At 42.4% G+C, this 17,228-nt stretch overlaps 3 protein-coding genes across 3 annotated transcripts in view; 1 reads left to right on the top strand and 2 right to left on the bottom strand.

Moving 5' to 3' along the window:
* The window catches only part of LOC127609111 (alpha-2-macroglobulin), a 118,472-nt gene extending 111,777 nt beyond the window's left edge, over positions 1-6,695 (bottom strand). Inside the window, exon 1 of the mRNA XM_052078835.1 lies at positions 6,524-6,695. Coding sequence (XP_051934795.1) covers positions 6,524-6,606 — 83 coding nt within the window. The 5' untranslated portion in view covers positions 6,607-6,695. The remainder of the gene's footprint in view (positions 1-6,523) is intronic.
* Positions 1-17,228, bottom strand: part of LOC127609278 (alpha-2-macroglobulin-like protein 1) — an 87,598-nt gene that overhangs the window by 18,672 nt on the left and 51,698 nt on the right. The window lies entirely within an intron of this gene.
* The window catches only part of LOC127609257 (uncharacterized), a 123,811-nt gene that overhangs the window by 66,361 nt on the left and 40,222 nt on the right, over positions 1-17,228 (top strand). The window lies entirely within an intron of this gene.

Raw genomic sequence — 17,228 nt, 5'->3', positions numbered from 1 at the left:
GGATTTTACTGGAATCAAAACAATAGTATTCAGAATTCCATGTTTAAAGTCATGAAAAATAGGGTTGATTTCCTCTTCAAGTTCAAGTATTCATGTACGAAAACATTTTCAAGAAAATTTGAGTTTAAATGTTCAACATTCTTGACATTGTGATGACTGTCATCCAAATCTTTGACCGCTACGGTTCAAATCTCTCTGGACTTGAGTGTCCGCTTTTGAGGGCAATTTGTCCTTGGGCTCATTCGTTGGACATGGTCTTAAAGTTGGCTTTCATACCACTTGAAAAAGAGTGAGTACCTTTCCCTGAAATATGATGCCAGGCTTGTAGGATTGGGACACATCTTCAAAAGTAACTGTTCTGACAACGGCACTAAAGAGTGTCCGCCCTGTACCTTTCAACATCACACCTAAATGGAAAATTGGATTCATCATTCGAACCGGGCATCAAGTAGTATCAGCAACATGATGGTTAGTAGAATGTTTCACTGGCTTACCTGTGCCACGCTCTTCAAGTTCAGCATCCACCACAAAACGGTCCTCATACAAATGATTGTAGAGGGCAAAATCGACCATGCTCACATTTTGTGTAGTGCAGCCGCTGCGATCGGTCTGGGAGAGTGTTGCAATTTTTTCACTAATGCAGTTCATGAATTTACACGTTGGGACAGACAATATTCATTCTAAGTCAGCTACTCACTTCCAGTTTATATGTCTTGCAGATTTTTGTGTTAAACGGGGAATGCAAGAAAGAGTGGACAGCATTCCGACAAAACTCCGCCTTGACTGAGCCAACAACTGGCTTCCCGTAAGTGTATCTGATCGGAGAAGCAAAAGGAAAGCACAATTAATCAGTTTTAACTTTATTATTGCTCACGTGCAGCAATGTTGAGTGCTGTTCGGAAATTAACGTTTCAGACAAATGACAAGACATTTGATGTCAAATATTTTCACTCAGTTTTAAAACACTTACTTTCCACAAATCTTTAATGTGACCTCCTGGTCCAAGATTGAGATCACACTCGGGAGGTCAACAGTTACCTCAAATTTGGGAAAAACTAAAGAAAGAACAAGAATAAATGCTCATGAACCAAAAAAGGAAGGTGAAGCGAGCACAACCATTGCGTCGCAACTATAGCAGACCATATTCCTTGATGTCAAAGCTGTGTGAGATTTTCTCTCCTTTGTCCGTGGTGGCGGTAATAACGTAGGTTCCTTGTGTTGCCTCTTCAATCACGGGATGGGAAAGATCAAGGATTCCCGCCGAAACAAATTTATCCAACCACTGTGCGATCCGATTGGAATTGGGGTCCTACATGGACAGACAGAAAAAAGACAAAAATGTGCCGATTAGCCCCCTATCATCGTGGTGTTGCAAGTGACCATCACCAGACAACTTGAAGAAAGACAGCACAATTCTTTTAATTTTCTGTTGCTCGTGTTCAGTGAGAATTCCAGCTTTGATCATTGTTGAATTAAAAAAAAAGCTTCCATTCCAATTCTAATTAGCCCTTTGTTGTTAAATGTGGGAAAGCCAATTTTCACAACAGCAAAAATTCCTGGCCAGTGGAGGTGGCTCCACTCACTCCCTGTCAATCAAGTGCCGGAGAGTCGCAAACAGTCTTCGACATTTGATGCAGCATTTGATACAGTGGATCACAGTATTCTGCTGACTTGTTTGCAGCACTTGGTGGGCATTGGCCGCAGTGCTCTTGAGTGGTTTAGGTCATTTCTAACTGATAGAACCTTTTGTGTCAGCCTTGGCTGCTCTGAGTCACGCACTGCTCCCCTGTCATGTGGTGTTCCACAGGGCTCAATTCTGGGTCCGCTGCTGTTCTCGCTGTATCTGCTCCCATTGGGTTCCATCTTAAGGAAACATGGTATTCCCTTCCACTGCTATGCAGATGACTGCCAGATCTATGTCCCAATGAGCAAGAAAGACGCCTTCTCATTAAGGCCACTCCTATCCTGTCTGGAAGAAATCAAAACCTGGATGGCACAAAATTTCTTGAAATTCAACGAAAAGAAGACAGAGGTGATATTGTTTGGTCCCAAGTGGCCCTTGTATATTCCATCCTGTAGACTTGGGCCCCCTGTCTCCTTATCTAAAAATCAACGGTCTCAAACTTGGGCCTTAAACTGGACAGTGATTTCAAACTCGATCGGCAAATTGCTGCCGTTGTTAAATCCAGCTTCTTTCACCTTAGACAGCTGGCCAAAATTAAAACCTCTCCTCTCACATCAACAGTTTGAGACAGTAATTCATGCCTTTGTCACATCCCGGCTCGATTACTGCAATGCCCTTTACTTTGGAGTCAGACAGTCCTCCATTAAGCGCCTTCAGCTGGTCCATAATGCCGCTGCTCGGCTCTTGACTGGTACTCGTAAGAGGGAGGATATAACTCCTACTCTGGCATCCCTTCACTGGCTCCCCATTCATTTTAGAGTTATTTTCAAGATCCTCCTCTTTGTTTTCAAATCTCTGAATAATCTTGCGCCACCTTACTTCTCTGAGCTCATCCGCCCCTACACACCTGCCCGGCGCCTCAGATCTGTGGACCAGACATTATTAGAAGTACCAAGAACTAAACTGAGGCTCAGAGGGGATCGAGCCTTTTCTGTTGCTGGTCCCTCTCTCTGGAATGACCTCCCACTGAACATTCGGCAAGCCTCCACGCTGCCAATCTTCAAAGCCCTCCTCAAGACTCACTTGTTTTCTTTGGCATTCGACTCAGCATGACTTAGATTTGTTCTTGGTTTTACTGTTTGGTGCTTTCTACCGCCTTTATTACCGATTTGCCTTACTGTTTATTGTCCATGTTAAATTGCTCCATGTACAGCAATTTTGTATGCAGCAATGGCTGTTTGAAAGTGCTCTATAAATACTGTTGACTTGACTTCACTTGACTTGACATTGTGGAAGCAGCAATGATTCGCACACACGAACAGAATACGTTCACAAGGTACTGCAGGCAGAACTCCACAGGTGGATGATGTCATGTTGGCAAGGGCCATCACATTACAGATCACCACTATAAAGAGGGCGATTGAAGACCACCTTCGACCGTTTTGACACCCTCCACCTGCACAGCTGTGTCACGGCCAAGGGGGGTGGCTAGTTTTCATATGGGGTTCTATCAATGCTGTTGTGATATCCATGAATGAAATACAATGAGATCCATCACACATGTCCGTTGAACGTAGAATCTGTCTGCCGTTACTCTCACCGCACCACAACTTGGACCTGGTTTTACCTGCTCTAAAGTCACGTCTACTTTTAGTCACCCCAAATTGTGTTATGTGCCGGGGGCGTGTCAAAGAAAAATACCCCCTCGTTCAACTGTAACACCCAGCGTGGCGCAAACACAGTCTACCTATTTCCCAAACACGGTAAACAAGACTTGCTGTGGCAGCGACCTGAAGGTGTGCCGGTTTTTACGGCAAGCGCATGTGCACCGTCTATGGACATACAGCCTAAGTTGTTGGTGTGGCTCAAAATGGGATTCTTACCTGGAGCTCCACCACCGTGTACTGAAAAAGAACAAACGGACAAGTCAGACTCGTGACTAACAGTTTCTTGGAAATACATCACAACATCACATCACAGTTTAAATGTTCATGAAAACGTATGCTGGCAATGACATCAGAGGAATGTTATTGGACGCTGACATTACCATATGAAAGGCTTCAAGCAAAATAAAAACATACATACATAAGCGCGCATAATTCCAAATGCAAATGGTGAATTTATATTTATTTATATATTTTTCACTCATTTGAAATAATTACATGTCTGAATTATAAAACATTATCCCCTCGAATAAAGCACCCGTACAACATCATATGTGTACCTTGAGCGAGGCGAGCGTGAACAGTATCTGAAAATGACTTGTCATTTAATTTTACAAAGAAGTGTTGCACATTGCTTGGACTCGATTCACGTTTCAATATAGTCCATCAAGCTGTCCATAAGGAGCCCTTTACTGTCAGTAGCTGCTTGTCAGAGCGCGTGCAGCATTGTTGTATGTTGGAGCGCATTTTTTTCCAATTCATGACACGCTGGCATTGGTGCTCTTTGATTGCACGTCGTGCATTCTAGCATTCTCCCCACTTTCCTGTCCACAATCAAAAATGCCGGGTTGTGTGATCGAACCAGGTGTTGGCTTTTGAAATGTTCGATCCATTTTGGAGCCAGGTGAAAATACCACGAATTTGAGTTATTTATTGTCCTATTTAAACTCCACTGCTAATGTTTTGCCTCAAACATCATGATTGATAAGACCAGCATCCACCCGGTCAATTTAAATCGCTACACCTGCCCAGTGCAGACAAATCACCAGCGGGAGAACATATCCCCTTGGCAAGGTGAATTCATGAACACCAAAACTAAATCCAATGTCTGTGCTTTGCTTTAGATTGCAATAGTATGTTGTACAGTATTGTCAAGTCTAGTTGCAAACAACACAAGGACCGATTAGGCATTATAGTTGAAAGGCACATTCATAAGCGCTTCTGTTTTTTTTCTCGACCATTCACAAATCACTGAATGAAACCTGTTCACGGTGCCTGCCGTCATGTTTGTTTTGAACTCACTGGCAGTTTTTCCAATGCAAAGATCAATTGGCAGATGATACAGGGAAATTTAAAGTGGCCTGAGGTGCAATAATTATGATACATTGACAACTGACTTTAAAATCCCTCAGCCGGATAGGATGTTCAGATAGGAGGGTCACATGCATTTTTGTCAATTGACTTGTGCACAACTGACTTCTCCCGTCTCGTGTGCTGTCTTGCGCTTTTTCATTTCCACACATGATGGAGTCACTTCAAAACTTTTTGAGAACTTACCAGGCGGTCCACGGGGATGAAATTGGAATCCATGGAAACAATTCGGAACTGCACTGTAAAGGAATGTCACAAGGAGAAAAAGTTTCGAGCAATTGCTTTAAAAACATGACATGCAGGGAAAGCCGGAAGGAGGGCATTTTTCGCTCTGTTCGGTGGGTTGTCGAGGTCGACAATTTCTATGTGAAATGTATTTGGAAAGGACTCAGATTGTGATATGATGACTTTGACCATGGCAGGAGTAAGTAAAATTTGTGAAAAAAAAACGTGCACTCTCTGGCCCCATTTAGTGTCTCAAATTTGGTTTGCAATCAGCGACTGCGCCTGAGGAAAACTAACCAGTCACAGAGAGAAGGCGAGACTGATGAGGCGTTCACCCGTTTGTCACTAATGAGCGGACCTGTGACCTTGGATTTCAGGGGATTTTTCTGAAAAGATGGTAGAATGTCCACCGCAAGAAAATAACGAAATGTCCATTACTCATTGGCCAACAACTCTACAGCATGAACGGGCCTTCGGCAAGGATTCCGAAGTGATGCGCAAATAGCAACAGTTCTCCTTGACAGCTCGGTTCATCGCCTCTTTTGGAGTTTGAACTGATTCAACGTTCCTGCCTTGCCCCAAAGCAGTCACTCAACTCTCAATATTTGGACTGTCTGATTGTGGTGATACGTACCGGTCTGCCCGGGTTTGTAGATGGGCTTATCGGTCTGGACAATGTGGATGAACGCAGGGGGCTGAATGAGGATTTTGGTCTTCTTGTTCATGGTGGCATTCTCCCCTTTCACAGTGACGTTTATGGTTGCCACAGTACGAGTGCGCACTACCGGGACCTACAGTGCCAAGGAAAACACACACACACACACACACACACACACACACACACACACACACACACACACACACACACACACACACACACAGGCAAGACAACAGAGAGACTGTAAACTTGTACAGATATGATGATCACCGGTCTCTGTTCTCTGCAGGTCTAGACGTGGATTTAGACTTGGGTCGATGACAACGCACCTGAAATTTCAGGCAATCGTACAAGTCGTGGTTGACGTACTTCTCCAGGATGACGGTGCTGTCCAAGGTGATAGACAATGCGACGGGCTCCATGGGCCCCTGGATGAGGGCGCACAGTGTTTCCTGCGACCCTCCTCTCACCTGGGAGCTCACGGTCACGGCAAAGATGCTGCACAGAGGGAGAGAAGGCCAATAATGCGCTAGTAAACAATTTGAGGACACATCGCGGCAATTTCTAGGGCAGACAGCATAGAGAGCAAATTATGAAATCGTCAAAAGTCAGACATCCATTTTCAAGTCAAAGTTTGAAATCAACGCTGACGATCTTCATTCGTCTGTGGGAGCACCTACCGGTACTCTGGGAAGAATGAATGCTCATGTTGACAAAATGACATTTCGAGTTGCATCAATCATGAAGATAGCAGATGAAATACATCCAGGAAAGTCAAGGACGTGAAAGGAACTCGACATTGTTTTACAATGTGTCTTTTCAGGAAGTACAAAAGCAGCAGCAAGTGAGTGTTATTTTAATGTAATTTATTTGAAGACGAAAGCACAACGGCAGCTTGCTATTGGTAGTTCGATCCATTTCGATGTCAAGGGCTGCGGCCAGAGTTCAGCTGAGGCAAAAGTCAAGATTGGCTCTACTTACGTGTCATTGAGATGAGCCGATGATGCACTTTGCAGAAAGAAAGATGCAAATATGACCGCCACGGTGTGCAGGACAGGTGCCATGTTTGCGCAGCACACACGGCGCTTTGTTCCGACGGGTTGGTGAGGCTTTCTGCACCAGTGCTCTGGGACACTGATGCAAACCTTTTGGGCTTTGCGTTTTTTATACACCACCAATCCACCACAACCACCCGCCCAAGCTTCATGAACACTGCCCCCAACATTCCCTTTTACTTTGCAATCCCCACCCTGCTGCCAAACTAGTTTTACTCCCCAAAAGTTCAAACCGGACCTTCCAGCTCCAATTCTGGGGAATTTAAGAGATGTCAGAGTGGAGGGCAGGGGGGTGATGGGTGTAATAATGCATGCGGTGGCCGGACCAGTATCACAACTGTCCCAAACCTGAGGTCGGAATGAGTTCCACTATGCAGGTCCGTTCCAAAAAAATTCTGCCCACCTACATGTGAAAAGAGAGGGTATCAATCGATGAATAATTGTACCATGAATAAAATGAGCAAAAGTTTAGAAGACTCTTCTATGAATTAAGATTTTTATGCCACTTTTTGTGACGCGACTTGGCCCAAATTGGCTTGGGCAGAAATTAAGAGAAGTAAATGGAACGGTTTTAATCATCACAATTTTTGCTCTTTTATCAAAGAAAATATTTGAAGTAAAGAGTGACACCAGGGTCACTTTTTAACAGCGATGGCCATAAAAAAAAAGGCCGACAAGGTTAACATTATTCAACGTTGAATAATGTTATTGGCAGTTGTCACTGCACAAAAGTTAATGTTTCATTCACAATAATATTATTGCGGAAAAATTTGACCCAGCCCAGTCAATATATAAATTTTCCCATGAATTAGGGCGCATGAATTAGACTATGAAAGATTACACAAAAGCAAAGCTACTGCAAAGGAAATGGCATTCGCGAGCAAATTAAGCTCAGCAAAATGTGTTTTACTTTGTTTTTATCCTGCTTCATTGTAAGCGTGAATGTCATTGTTACGGGTATGTGCAAATTTTATTTCATGAATCCCCGACTGTGGACAGTGTGAGGAAAAAAAAATGAACAGATACGCAGATGGCAGCCCCCGGCCATCCCAATGAAAAAATTCTGGCAATGTCACTGTTTATACAAGGCACAAAATGTGAATTTGACTCACAAATTACCATGCAAATGCACTTCTTTTCAAGCATTGACCATTGATTTTGTCTGTTTCCTCAACAACATACAGCGAAGGCTGGGGAGAGATTTTTCAGTCAGGCATCAAGGCCTAATCTTGGACCTCAAAGCGGACTCAACAAAATAAAGCAATGTAATGTTGTTGTTGTTGTGTTTTTAATCAATTGGCACCACGTAATAAACGGGGTTAAAAAAATTGACAGATGTTCGACTTGAATGACCAACAAAGAGTTACGGAAAACTCATGGCGGTACAAGCTGGAGCCATGACCAAAAAAAAGACACCAAATAACAAAATAGACCCACAAGAGTGGAGCTGGATAAGGATTGCCAAGGGGAAGAACTAATTTCTCAAGGTGTTGGTGAGATTAAACAAAGGATGACTTTCAATAAAACTAAGATGGTTGTCATCGACACCTATTTGAGGAAAAAAGAACGGTTCCGCAAAGCGATTGAGTAAAAAGAATATTGGACTCATCTTTGACTCAAATCTCTCTTTTCATATTACTCGAACTGCGTTTCTTTTCTGTTCACCTTCGCAAAATCGTCCGGGTCCGTCACATTCTATCTGCTAGTGACGCATATATCATAATTCATGCGTCAATTATTGCAATATACTGTTTTCGGTTTTTCCCACATGGAGCATTAAAAGTCAGTAATTAGTACACAATGCTGTAGCTAGGCTCCTGACAAGGACGAGAAAGTTCGATCATAATTGCACGACAGGAGTCAATTTGCTTTGGCTCCCTGTCCACTTAAGATGCGATTTCAAGGTTTTTACGAATCATCTTCCTCTCTCATTGATTTAGTGATTCCGTGGCATTGTGTTTGGTTATTCAAAGCTTATGTTTAGTCAATGGTCGAAGATTTTTAAAAAATCTTTTGAACATCCAGTATGACTCTCGACATTCTGCGTTCTTGTCAAGAAGTGGAACGCTTTTCTCCAATGTGACATCAATGCGGTCTGACTATTCTATCCTCTGAAGCATTTGCCAAAACCTTGATGTCAATTTTGTGGATGAGTGCCTCAGGTGCATCGGACTGAAATTTCCATTTATTTAGTTCAGTCTGCAAAGGAGCAAGATTGTCACCAGTGAACTTCTATTATCATTTGACATCTTTGGGCTTTGATCCCATCTGAGATCAATAAACTACATGAATGAACCATTAAAAAAAAAAATCCCATCAATGTTCCCGACAATTTTTTGAGTGTAAACCTTTCGCTTGGCTGTTGAGCGCCAACAAGGACAGTTCAGTCTGAATGTAAAAGAAAAGAAAAGAAAATACATACATGTATGATTTCATTCTTTCTTTCTTTTTTGTTGCCTGAACAAATTCTGAATTGATTTGCCACATCAGGGCTGGGGATCTCAGCTGCTGATACCCTGTAAGTACTGCAGGTGTCACCAACGTGGTCAACCAGGTCGCGCCCAAGGGTTGCATGAGTAACCCACAGGCTTGTTCTCTGAATTGGCTCACCAGTCATGGGACATTGTAATTTTCTATTAAAGGGTGTAATTTGGTCATTTGAAAATGTAAACACTGTCACAGATTTCTAGAAATAAAGTTGTGCACATGTAGCATTTTTTCCCAATTATTCTGAGAAATGATCAGTGTCTTCACATAAATGTGAATTATTATTATTTTATTATTATTATGATTAAAGGTCATTTGAGAAAGACGTCTGTGTGAAAATGGCTGCAGTCGCCATTTTCAAAAAAGTTGGTGACCCCTGCCTCACTGTGCATTTTTCTTGCACGCCACAGAATTGACCACACACTTGCAGGCAGGTTGAGTAATACGGCATGCAAATGGTGTGGAATGAAATGGCTTGATTTGGTTTGAATAAAGCAGGAGTGGGCAATTAATTTTCCAAAAGGGCCACATCATAAACTGCAACGCTTTCCAAGGGCCAAGACAACATGCTAACCTCAACTTTGCCATACAGTATTATTTAAGAAAGCATACTGTCTTCCATCCATCCATCCATCCATCCACTGTCTTGTTTCGGTAAACTGTCACGTGTTTGCATGGTACGTGTTGATATACTTAGGAAATGCATATTTTAAGCAAAATGTAAGAGGGTAAATAAAATGATATATTTACAGTTAAAAAATGACTCAATTGCCGTTACTCGTCAGCACTGCCAAATAAAAAGAAATGGCAAGTATACTATTATTAGCCGTGATGTATAATACAATACAATACAAAACAATACATTCTGTTTAGATAGCGTTTTCACAATAGTGGCAGCTGTAAAAAAGCGCTTAACAAAACAGTTAACAAAGTAAAATAATAAACACAACACATAACATAAAACACGGACAGTCGTGCAGTCCTAACCACTTTTCCGTCACACGCTTTGTTGTTTGAAGCAGTTGGAGATGAAAGAGGAGAGAATTAAAGTGTCCTTTAACCAGTGGATCAGAGATGCCATGCTCAAAATGTGCACACGTCGGCTACAAGCTAAGTTTCAAAGTCAACAAGAAGCTGTAGAAAAAAGAGATTGGTTCATTTCTCCTGTCCCATGGAAATCCATTTCAATGATTGATGATGATGATTGATGGCAAATATACACCCAGTTTGTGAAAATGTAGATTCACGGACAGTATAAAGGGACAAATCATGGTCCTCTTTCCACCACCGTGCAGGAAGAATGTTTTTCACATTCGTACAATGATTTTCACTTCCTGCAAAAATGTTAGATGATTGTGGACTTCCATCCTTTGCCACAGCGACCCAGCGATTTGCCTAACTGCACTGTGTCTACCATCATGACCTTCGAGTTCCTGGGAATTGCTGTTACTCTGGAAGTCAGAGACCATAATCAACTTCATTCTGAAAAGGTCCCAGCGGAGGACGACCCGAGGCTGCTGAGGACCCCGGTCCTCCACAGATGCTCTTGAAGCAATTTGGAATCGGTCCTTTGGTCATCCATCAGGGTCTGGCTTGGCGCTGCCACAAAAAAGGATAAAATCTGCAGACATTCAGGGCTGCCAAGACGAGCATCAGTACTCCAATACCCACTCTGAATGTTTTGCACATTGCAACAATTAAAACAATCAACCCATCCATTCTCAGCATTGCTTATCCTGAACAGGGTCCCGGTGGTGCGAGAACCTATCGCAGCTGACTTCAGGCAGAAGGCAGACTACGACCTGAACTGGATGCCAGCCAGTTACATGAACAACTATTCACTCCCACATCCACACCGTCACCGAGTGGTGCCGATTCCACGCTTCCACGCACAAATCAGGCGAGTGTTCTTCTACACCATCCATTTTCTGATCTGTATATCCTCACAAGGGTCGTGGGGCGTGCTGGAGTCAATCCCAGTCGTCTTGGAGTTGTAGGTGGGGAATACCCTGAAGTGGTTGCCAGCCAATTGCAGGGCACACATAGATAAACAACCATCCACTCTCACACTCACAGCGAGGGACAATTTTGAGCAGTGGTCCCCAAACTTTTTCCTGTGATGGCCACATAACTTTTCGCCTCTCTGATGGGGGGGCCGGGGTCAGTTTGTAACAGCAAAAGTGTGACTGCAAGAGTACCTAGATGTAAAAATGTATTATTTCCCAGAAACCCACACAAAATCAAATAACTTTTTTTGATACACTCACGGTAATAAAGATGTCTTTCTTCTCGGGACACACCACCTCTGCGACAGCATTCATGCATTTCTTGACAAACTCTCCTTACAGCTGCTTTCTGTCAGTTGAGCAAACCAAAAGCTAGCCCAAACAGATGGCTGGTTCAGCTGAGCTTGACATACAAATGTATTTTGCTGAGCTAACGTTCCTCTTTTTAGCGTTGACAGTTTGTCTCCTCTCATTTGCCCATGCAAAAAATCGTACTTGTTGTTGTCTCCGCGGATTGTATTCTTTGAATACCGCCACCGACAGATGAGACAGACAATCTTTTCTTTGCATTGAAAAAAAAAAGCTTTCTCCATTTTGGGATAAATTTCCTGTATTCTGGATATTTTTTTTTCCTCTTACCTCACCTTTTCGCCATGATTACATTCTCTTTGAGAGGGACGGGTTTAGGATTTTTTTTCTGGGGTTACAAGATAACGGCACAGACCGCAGGAGGATGGAACAAATGTCACGTTATACTGTATGTGTTTATGAAATTGTTACTAGCTAATAGTTAATCATGAAAATTGTTCATAACTAAGGAATAATTCATTGCAAAAGCCTAATTTTATATATAATAGATAGATAAAATACAAGTATACATAAATGAAAATAAATCAAAAGACTCTCTGGTATTGTTCAGGGGGGCCGGACCAAATGTGGAGGCGGGCCGGATTCGGCCCGCGGGCCGTAGTTTGGTGACCACTGATTTAGCGTGTTCCATTTGCCTGCCCCGCAAAGAGAAAACCCATGCAAGCGCTTGGAGAACATCAAGTCTAGTCAAATCAAGTCAAGTACAACTTTATTGCCAAATGTGCAGTATGTGCAACATACAGCACAGATGAAATTTCTTCCCTCTCAGACAACAAGAGGAGCCGCTGCGGGTGGCGCGGGCAGTTAACATAAAATGACAAAATAATACAACACAACACATAAGACACAGACAGTCGTGCAATCTTAACGACTTGACATGCAAACTTCACACAGGAAGGCTGGAGCCGGAATCAAACCTTGCACCTCTGCACTGTGAGGAAGAGGAACCAGTAACCAGTCGACCACCAGGTCACCCTCTTCGACACCATCAGTGGCAAATCAACTAAAACAAAGAAAGGTAAAATTCTTTTGAACCCTTCACGTACTGGTCACGACCTCTTCCGGTTTCTTTGCTCTGGTAAGTGCTATCAGACTATGCTCACTGAATCCAGCAGACATTGTAATGTATTTTTCCTTCTTGCCAACAACTCCTTAAACAGTTGACTCATAATTCACTCTACGTACGTATATTGATTGACATCTGTCTTACATAATTTGCACATTTGTCAATGTCTGGAACTACCGCACAAATGGCATCCTCCGTGATTCTGTATCCTTAAGTGTGATGTCCAAAATGTCATCTAGTTGGAGTTGCTTGTTGTAGTCATACTGGAATGGCTCAAACTTCAGGAGAAAACTTCCCTCTGTGCTGATAACATGTGTGGTCAGCACAGATGAATCTGATTTTTATAAGCCCATTCGTCAAGAGTGAGTAATTTTGTACATCCATTTTCAATCAATAATTTGGAATTAGCCAATGCAGGCCTGGGTTTTCTCTTACCGATTCATGTGTCACTCACTTGCTTTGGGTCATGCCACCCAAGGCGCATGAAGTATATTCATCTTGCTCAATCCATTTTGCCTGTGTCCCCTCGTCAGTTCACTCTCTTCTACATCCGTTTCCTCTGTTGGTTCCTTAATACTGAATAACTCACAGACTATGTGACTATTGAAAACACATGAAAAGGGCCAAACTGGGTTGTTCGCTGGCTGGGTAAAACGGGCGGACTGGTGGTTTACCCGCAGCCTTTTGTGGCTTATTCTGCTACGTTACAGGCCAAATTTTGACTTTTTAAAATTCAGTGACATAGTCCTTTACCAAATCCGGACGGTACCTTGGTTGAACAGGCTCAGTTGCTTTTTTTGGAAGTCGTGCGAGACATTCCGGTCAAACAACGGTGAAGTCCCAGGCCCAGGTCCAGGGGCCTCAAATCATTAGCAGCCGGACTGCTTAAGGTAGGTCAGCATGCCGATGTCATCCGTTGGCCAGATGAGCTTGTGTGACCGGTTGGGTCGGTGAATACCAACTCACTCTGACACTTTGACCGAAGGGCATTTCGCCTGATGGTTATCATCGAACCATGACTTCAAACACAGTTGCCTCTCCTCCACTGAGCTGGAATAGGGCTTCAACAATTAAATATCTCTTGTTGGAGGATGTAGGGGCTCCAGAGGGAGCGTCAGTTCACATTCAAGCATGATAAATGCTCCTCAGTTTTTTTGTTGCTTAAATGAATTTAATACCAAAAATAATGTAATATTATGTGTAAAATGAATTACTAATGCAAAAAATAGACATTATATCAAATATTTATTATTTATATGGCTTTATTTATATTCTTTTGAACATACTCAACATGGAGTACAGCATGGAGTGCTACAAAAATAAAAACAAAGTACAAAAACCCATCTCAAAACAAGTTCGTCAAAAGGTTCCAATCTCTCTATACTTATAAGCTTTTAACTATTTACAGTAAAACAATATAAGTACGCGTTGAATACCAAACAACAAATTATAAATTAAAATGAGTAAAACAAAAAGAAAAAAGCAGCATCCAGGTAAAGGTTTTAGCTTGTCTTTAGCGAAGATTGGCATGAAGAAAAACCAAGTGCCTCAGCTTTGAGGGGTTGATCCTGTTTCTCCTCTCTGTTAATATTTGCCCAGTTTTGGAGAAGATTCTCTCTGAGGGGACAGATGTTGCGACAACACACAGCCAACACAAAATGGCTGAAAATCCCTTGCAATCATTTTACCCAGTTCCTCGTCAATTGTGTTCTGTTTTGCTGGTTTTATAGCTTTTTGCATAAAGTGGCTCATAGAGCTCTGGGTTGTACATCTAGGCAGTTGTGACATTGCAGCAGCAGCAACAGTTGCAGACACAACTTGTCTTTTCTTTTCAACTTGTACTGTTGGGTGGACTTTTCTGATGTGCCTGTGTCGGTTATTTGTGGAGCCTGATCTATGGGATATTTTAACCTTGCACAGTCTACACGCTGCCTTTGAACCATCAATTAAATTGAAATGAGTCCAAATTTCAGTGCGTTTCCGATCCATTTTCTCACCTTTCTGCTTTCCACCGTGTTGTTTTTTTCGCTACTAGCTCTCTCGTCTCCGAGACTGTCTTGTTCGCGTGCTGCTCAGTGTGCTGCTGTGTGTCTCTTCTCTAACCCTTCTCTAAATTGCAGCGTGTGTGTGTGCGTGTGTGTGTGTAATCCCCCCCCCCCCCTCCTTCCTCTTCTACCACGGATCTTGACCAATCACGTGCGGCTTTAACCGAAAAACAGGAGATTAAAAAAGTCGGCTCCTATTCGGACCGGCTCCTCATCGTTCACTTCAAAGAGCCGCCGGCTCGTTCGCGAACGACACATTACTACAGAAACAACAACAACAACAACAACATGCTGATTTATATAGCGCTTTCACAACAGCGGCAGCTGTAACAAAGCGCTTTACAAAACAGTTAACATAAAGTAAAATAATAATCACAACACATAACATAAAACACGGACAGTCGTGCAGTCCTAACCACTTTTCCGTCACACGCTTTGTTGTTTGAAGCAGTTTGAGATGAAAGAGGAGAGAATCAAAGTGTCCTTTAACCAGTGGATCAGAGACGTCATGGTCAAAATGTGCACACGTCGGCTACAAGCTAGCAGTATTCTGTTGATCTTATATTGACCAACTATTGAGTCAGTCCTGCGCTTTCGAATAACCGGTTAGTTTGGGAACCTGACTGTAAAACCAAAAGCTCAGATAACCAGCTTGGTTAAGACATTAGGGAAGTAGGTACAGGACCCTTCCCTGCAAACTAAACCGATACAAAAACTTGTTCATACCGCAGGCTATCAGCCTAATTAACAAACAACTGGAGGAAAGCAGACAGACAAGCAGGAGGACATGAGGGCAGTGTGGGGTGTGCATATGATTGTGATGTACCGTCCATTGTGTGCAGAGTATATTTCGTCCGGCACTGTATGTATTGTCCAATGTACGTGGTGTAGTGTATGTGTACGTACTGCTCAGTGCATGTAGCAGCAAGGAGGGCACGTCCTCCGAGACATGTTTTTCCAATGGTAGACCAAATAAAAAGTCAAATCAAATCAAAATCATGAGCATCTGTGGTGAGTATGATGTTATTTGTTCATTTAATGGTTTAAATATTTTTTCCTCGTCCACCAGGGTGGTATCTCCTTCAAGCTCGAGTGTTCTACCACAGGCCTGGGAGCTTGAGTGTACAATCTTAGCTTTTTACAGTGTTGCACTCTTCTCCACAAGGTTGTCAGAATTTGTTCCTGGTAGCGACTGGAACCATCCATCCAGTTTGGGGGTAACTGCAGTCAGCGGCCCAATCACAAGTGGCACCATTGTTCCCTTCACCCTCCATTGTCACTCGTATTTCTCCAACTTTTCGTGTTCCTTTTTATGGATTTTTGGGATTCTATGATGACTACGATACACCTCTTTGTCAGGCTTGTTGTCTAACACCGGTAAGTTAGTCTGTATCTGGAAGTCAAAGGATATGGATGTGTCAGAGGAGTGCAGTTCAGAAAGCATGATTGGGAACTCTGCCTATGTTTCGTTGTTCTTGAGCTTTGTGTGGCTTTCTCAAGTTCAGTTTTGGCAAAATTTGTTGAGAGGTTAAGAGCGTGATACAAGAACAATATTCAGGAAGTTACAGTGCACATACACTGTGTTCTACATTATTAGGTAAAATGTGCTTTTCTTCATTCTTCTAAATAAGTAGGAAATGTGCTTTAGAGTAAAGACATTTTAACCATCAACAAGAATATTAACCTCTGGACTCTATTGAATAATCATTAAATCATTACTTATTTTTTGCAAAATTGCTCCAAATAGTTTCCACTGATTATCCACACTTGTATGTTGTCAAGAACTTCATGACGTAGACATCATTTCATAAACAAATGATTCAACCAAAAAACATCTTTCACAATCACGTAGCATTAAAGTAGTAGACCATCTTCAATATCTCAACAGCCATAAAAGTGTATACCCATGGATCATTTTTGCCTGCCTCTCACTTGAGAATGCAATAATTGCCTCCCAAAGTTGCTATTTGGCTGTATACTGCCATCCAACCTCAAAAATTTTAATTTAAGGATGCTTTGGGAGATTTTCTTTCTTCAAACCCTCAGCAGCCACCACTTGAAGGGTGAGATGGTACATTGTCTTGCATGATAGTTACTTTTTGACAACTGTACTTAGTTTCTTTAATATTGGACAACAGGAACAAGACTGACACCTCAAACAACACAATGACAAAAAAAAGCCCTCTCCACTGAGATGTCAGATGTCACATGACTGCCATCCCGCACAGCTGTCATTCTATTCTGTCAAAGAATCTACAGGGGACACTGCAGAGTGCAGACCATGTAAATTTGACCTCCCGAATATTCGGCTTCCAAAACCCGTGGCTGCATCTTGCAGACAAAGCAGTTCTGGTGGTTGTTCATGATGGCCAATATTCAAGGAAGAAATCGCTGGGTTTCTGCTCTCATCACAAGCTTCATAAACTCTATGAACTATCCTCTTAATTTTCCTTGTCACTTACAAACACACCAGTGGCGGATGCTGGTCTGTCAAGGAGGGGAAGCTCATTTTCGGCCTACATCATAAAATATGTTATTTATACGTGAATTCTACTCTCTGTTCCTTTTCAAGAAAATGATCTGTGACCCCGTCATCCCAACAAGGTGTATTTTCAAGGGGCTTAACAAGTGTCCTACAACGACAGCAACGACAATAAA

The sequence above is a fragment of the Hippocampus zosterae genome, chromosome 10, assembly GCF_025434085.1.
Source record: "Hippocampus zosterae strain Florida chromosome 10, ASM2543408v3, whole genome shotgun sequence".
In the NCBI taxonomy this organism is placed as follows: domain Eukaryota; kingdom Metazoa; phylum Chordata; class Actinopteri; order Syngnathiformes; family Syngnathidae; genus Hippocampus; species Hippocampus zosterae.
This window is presented reverse-complemented; position numbering and strand designations above follow the sequence as displayed.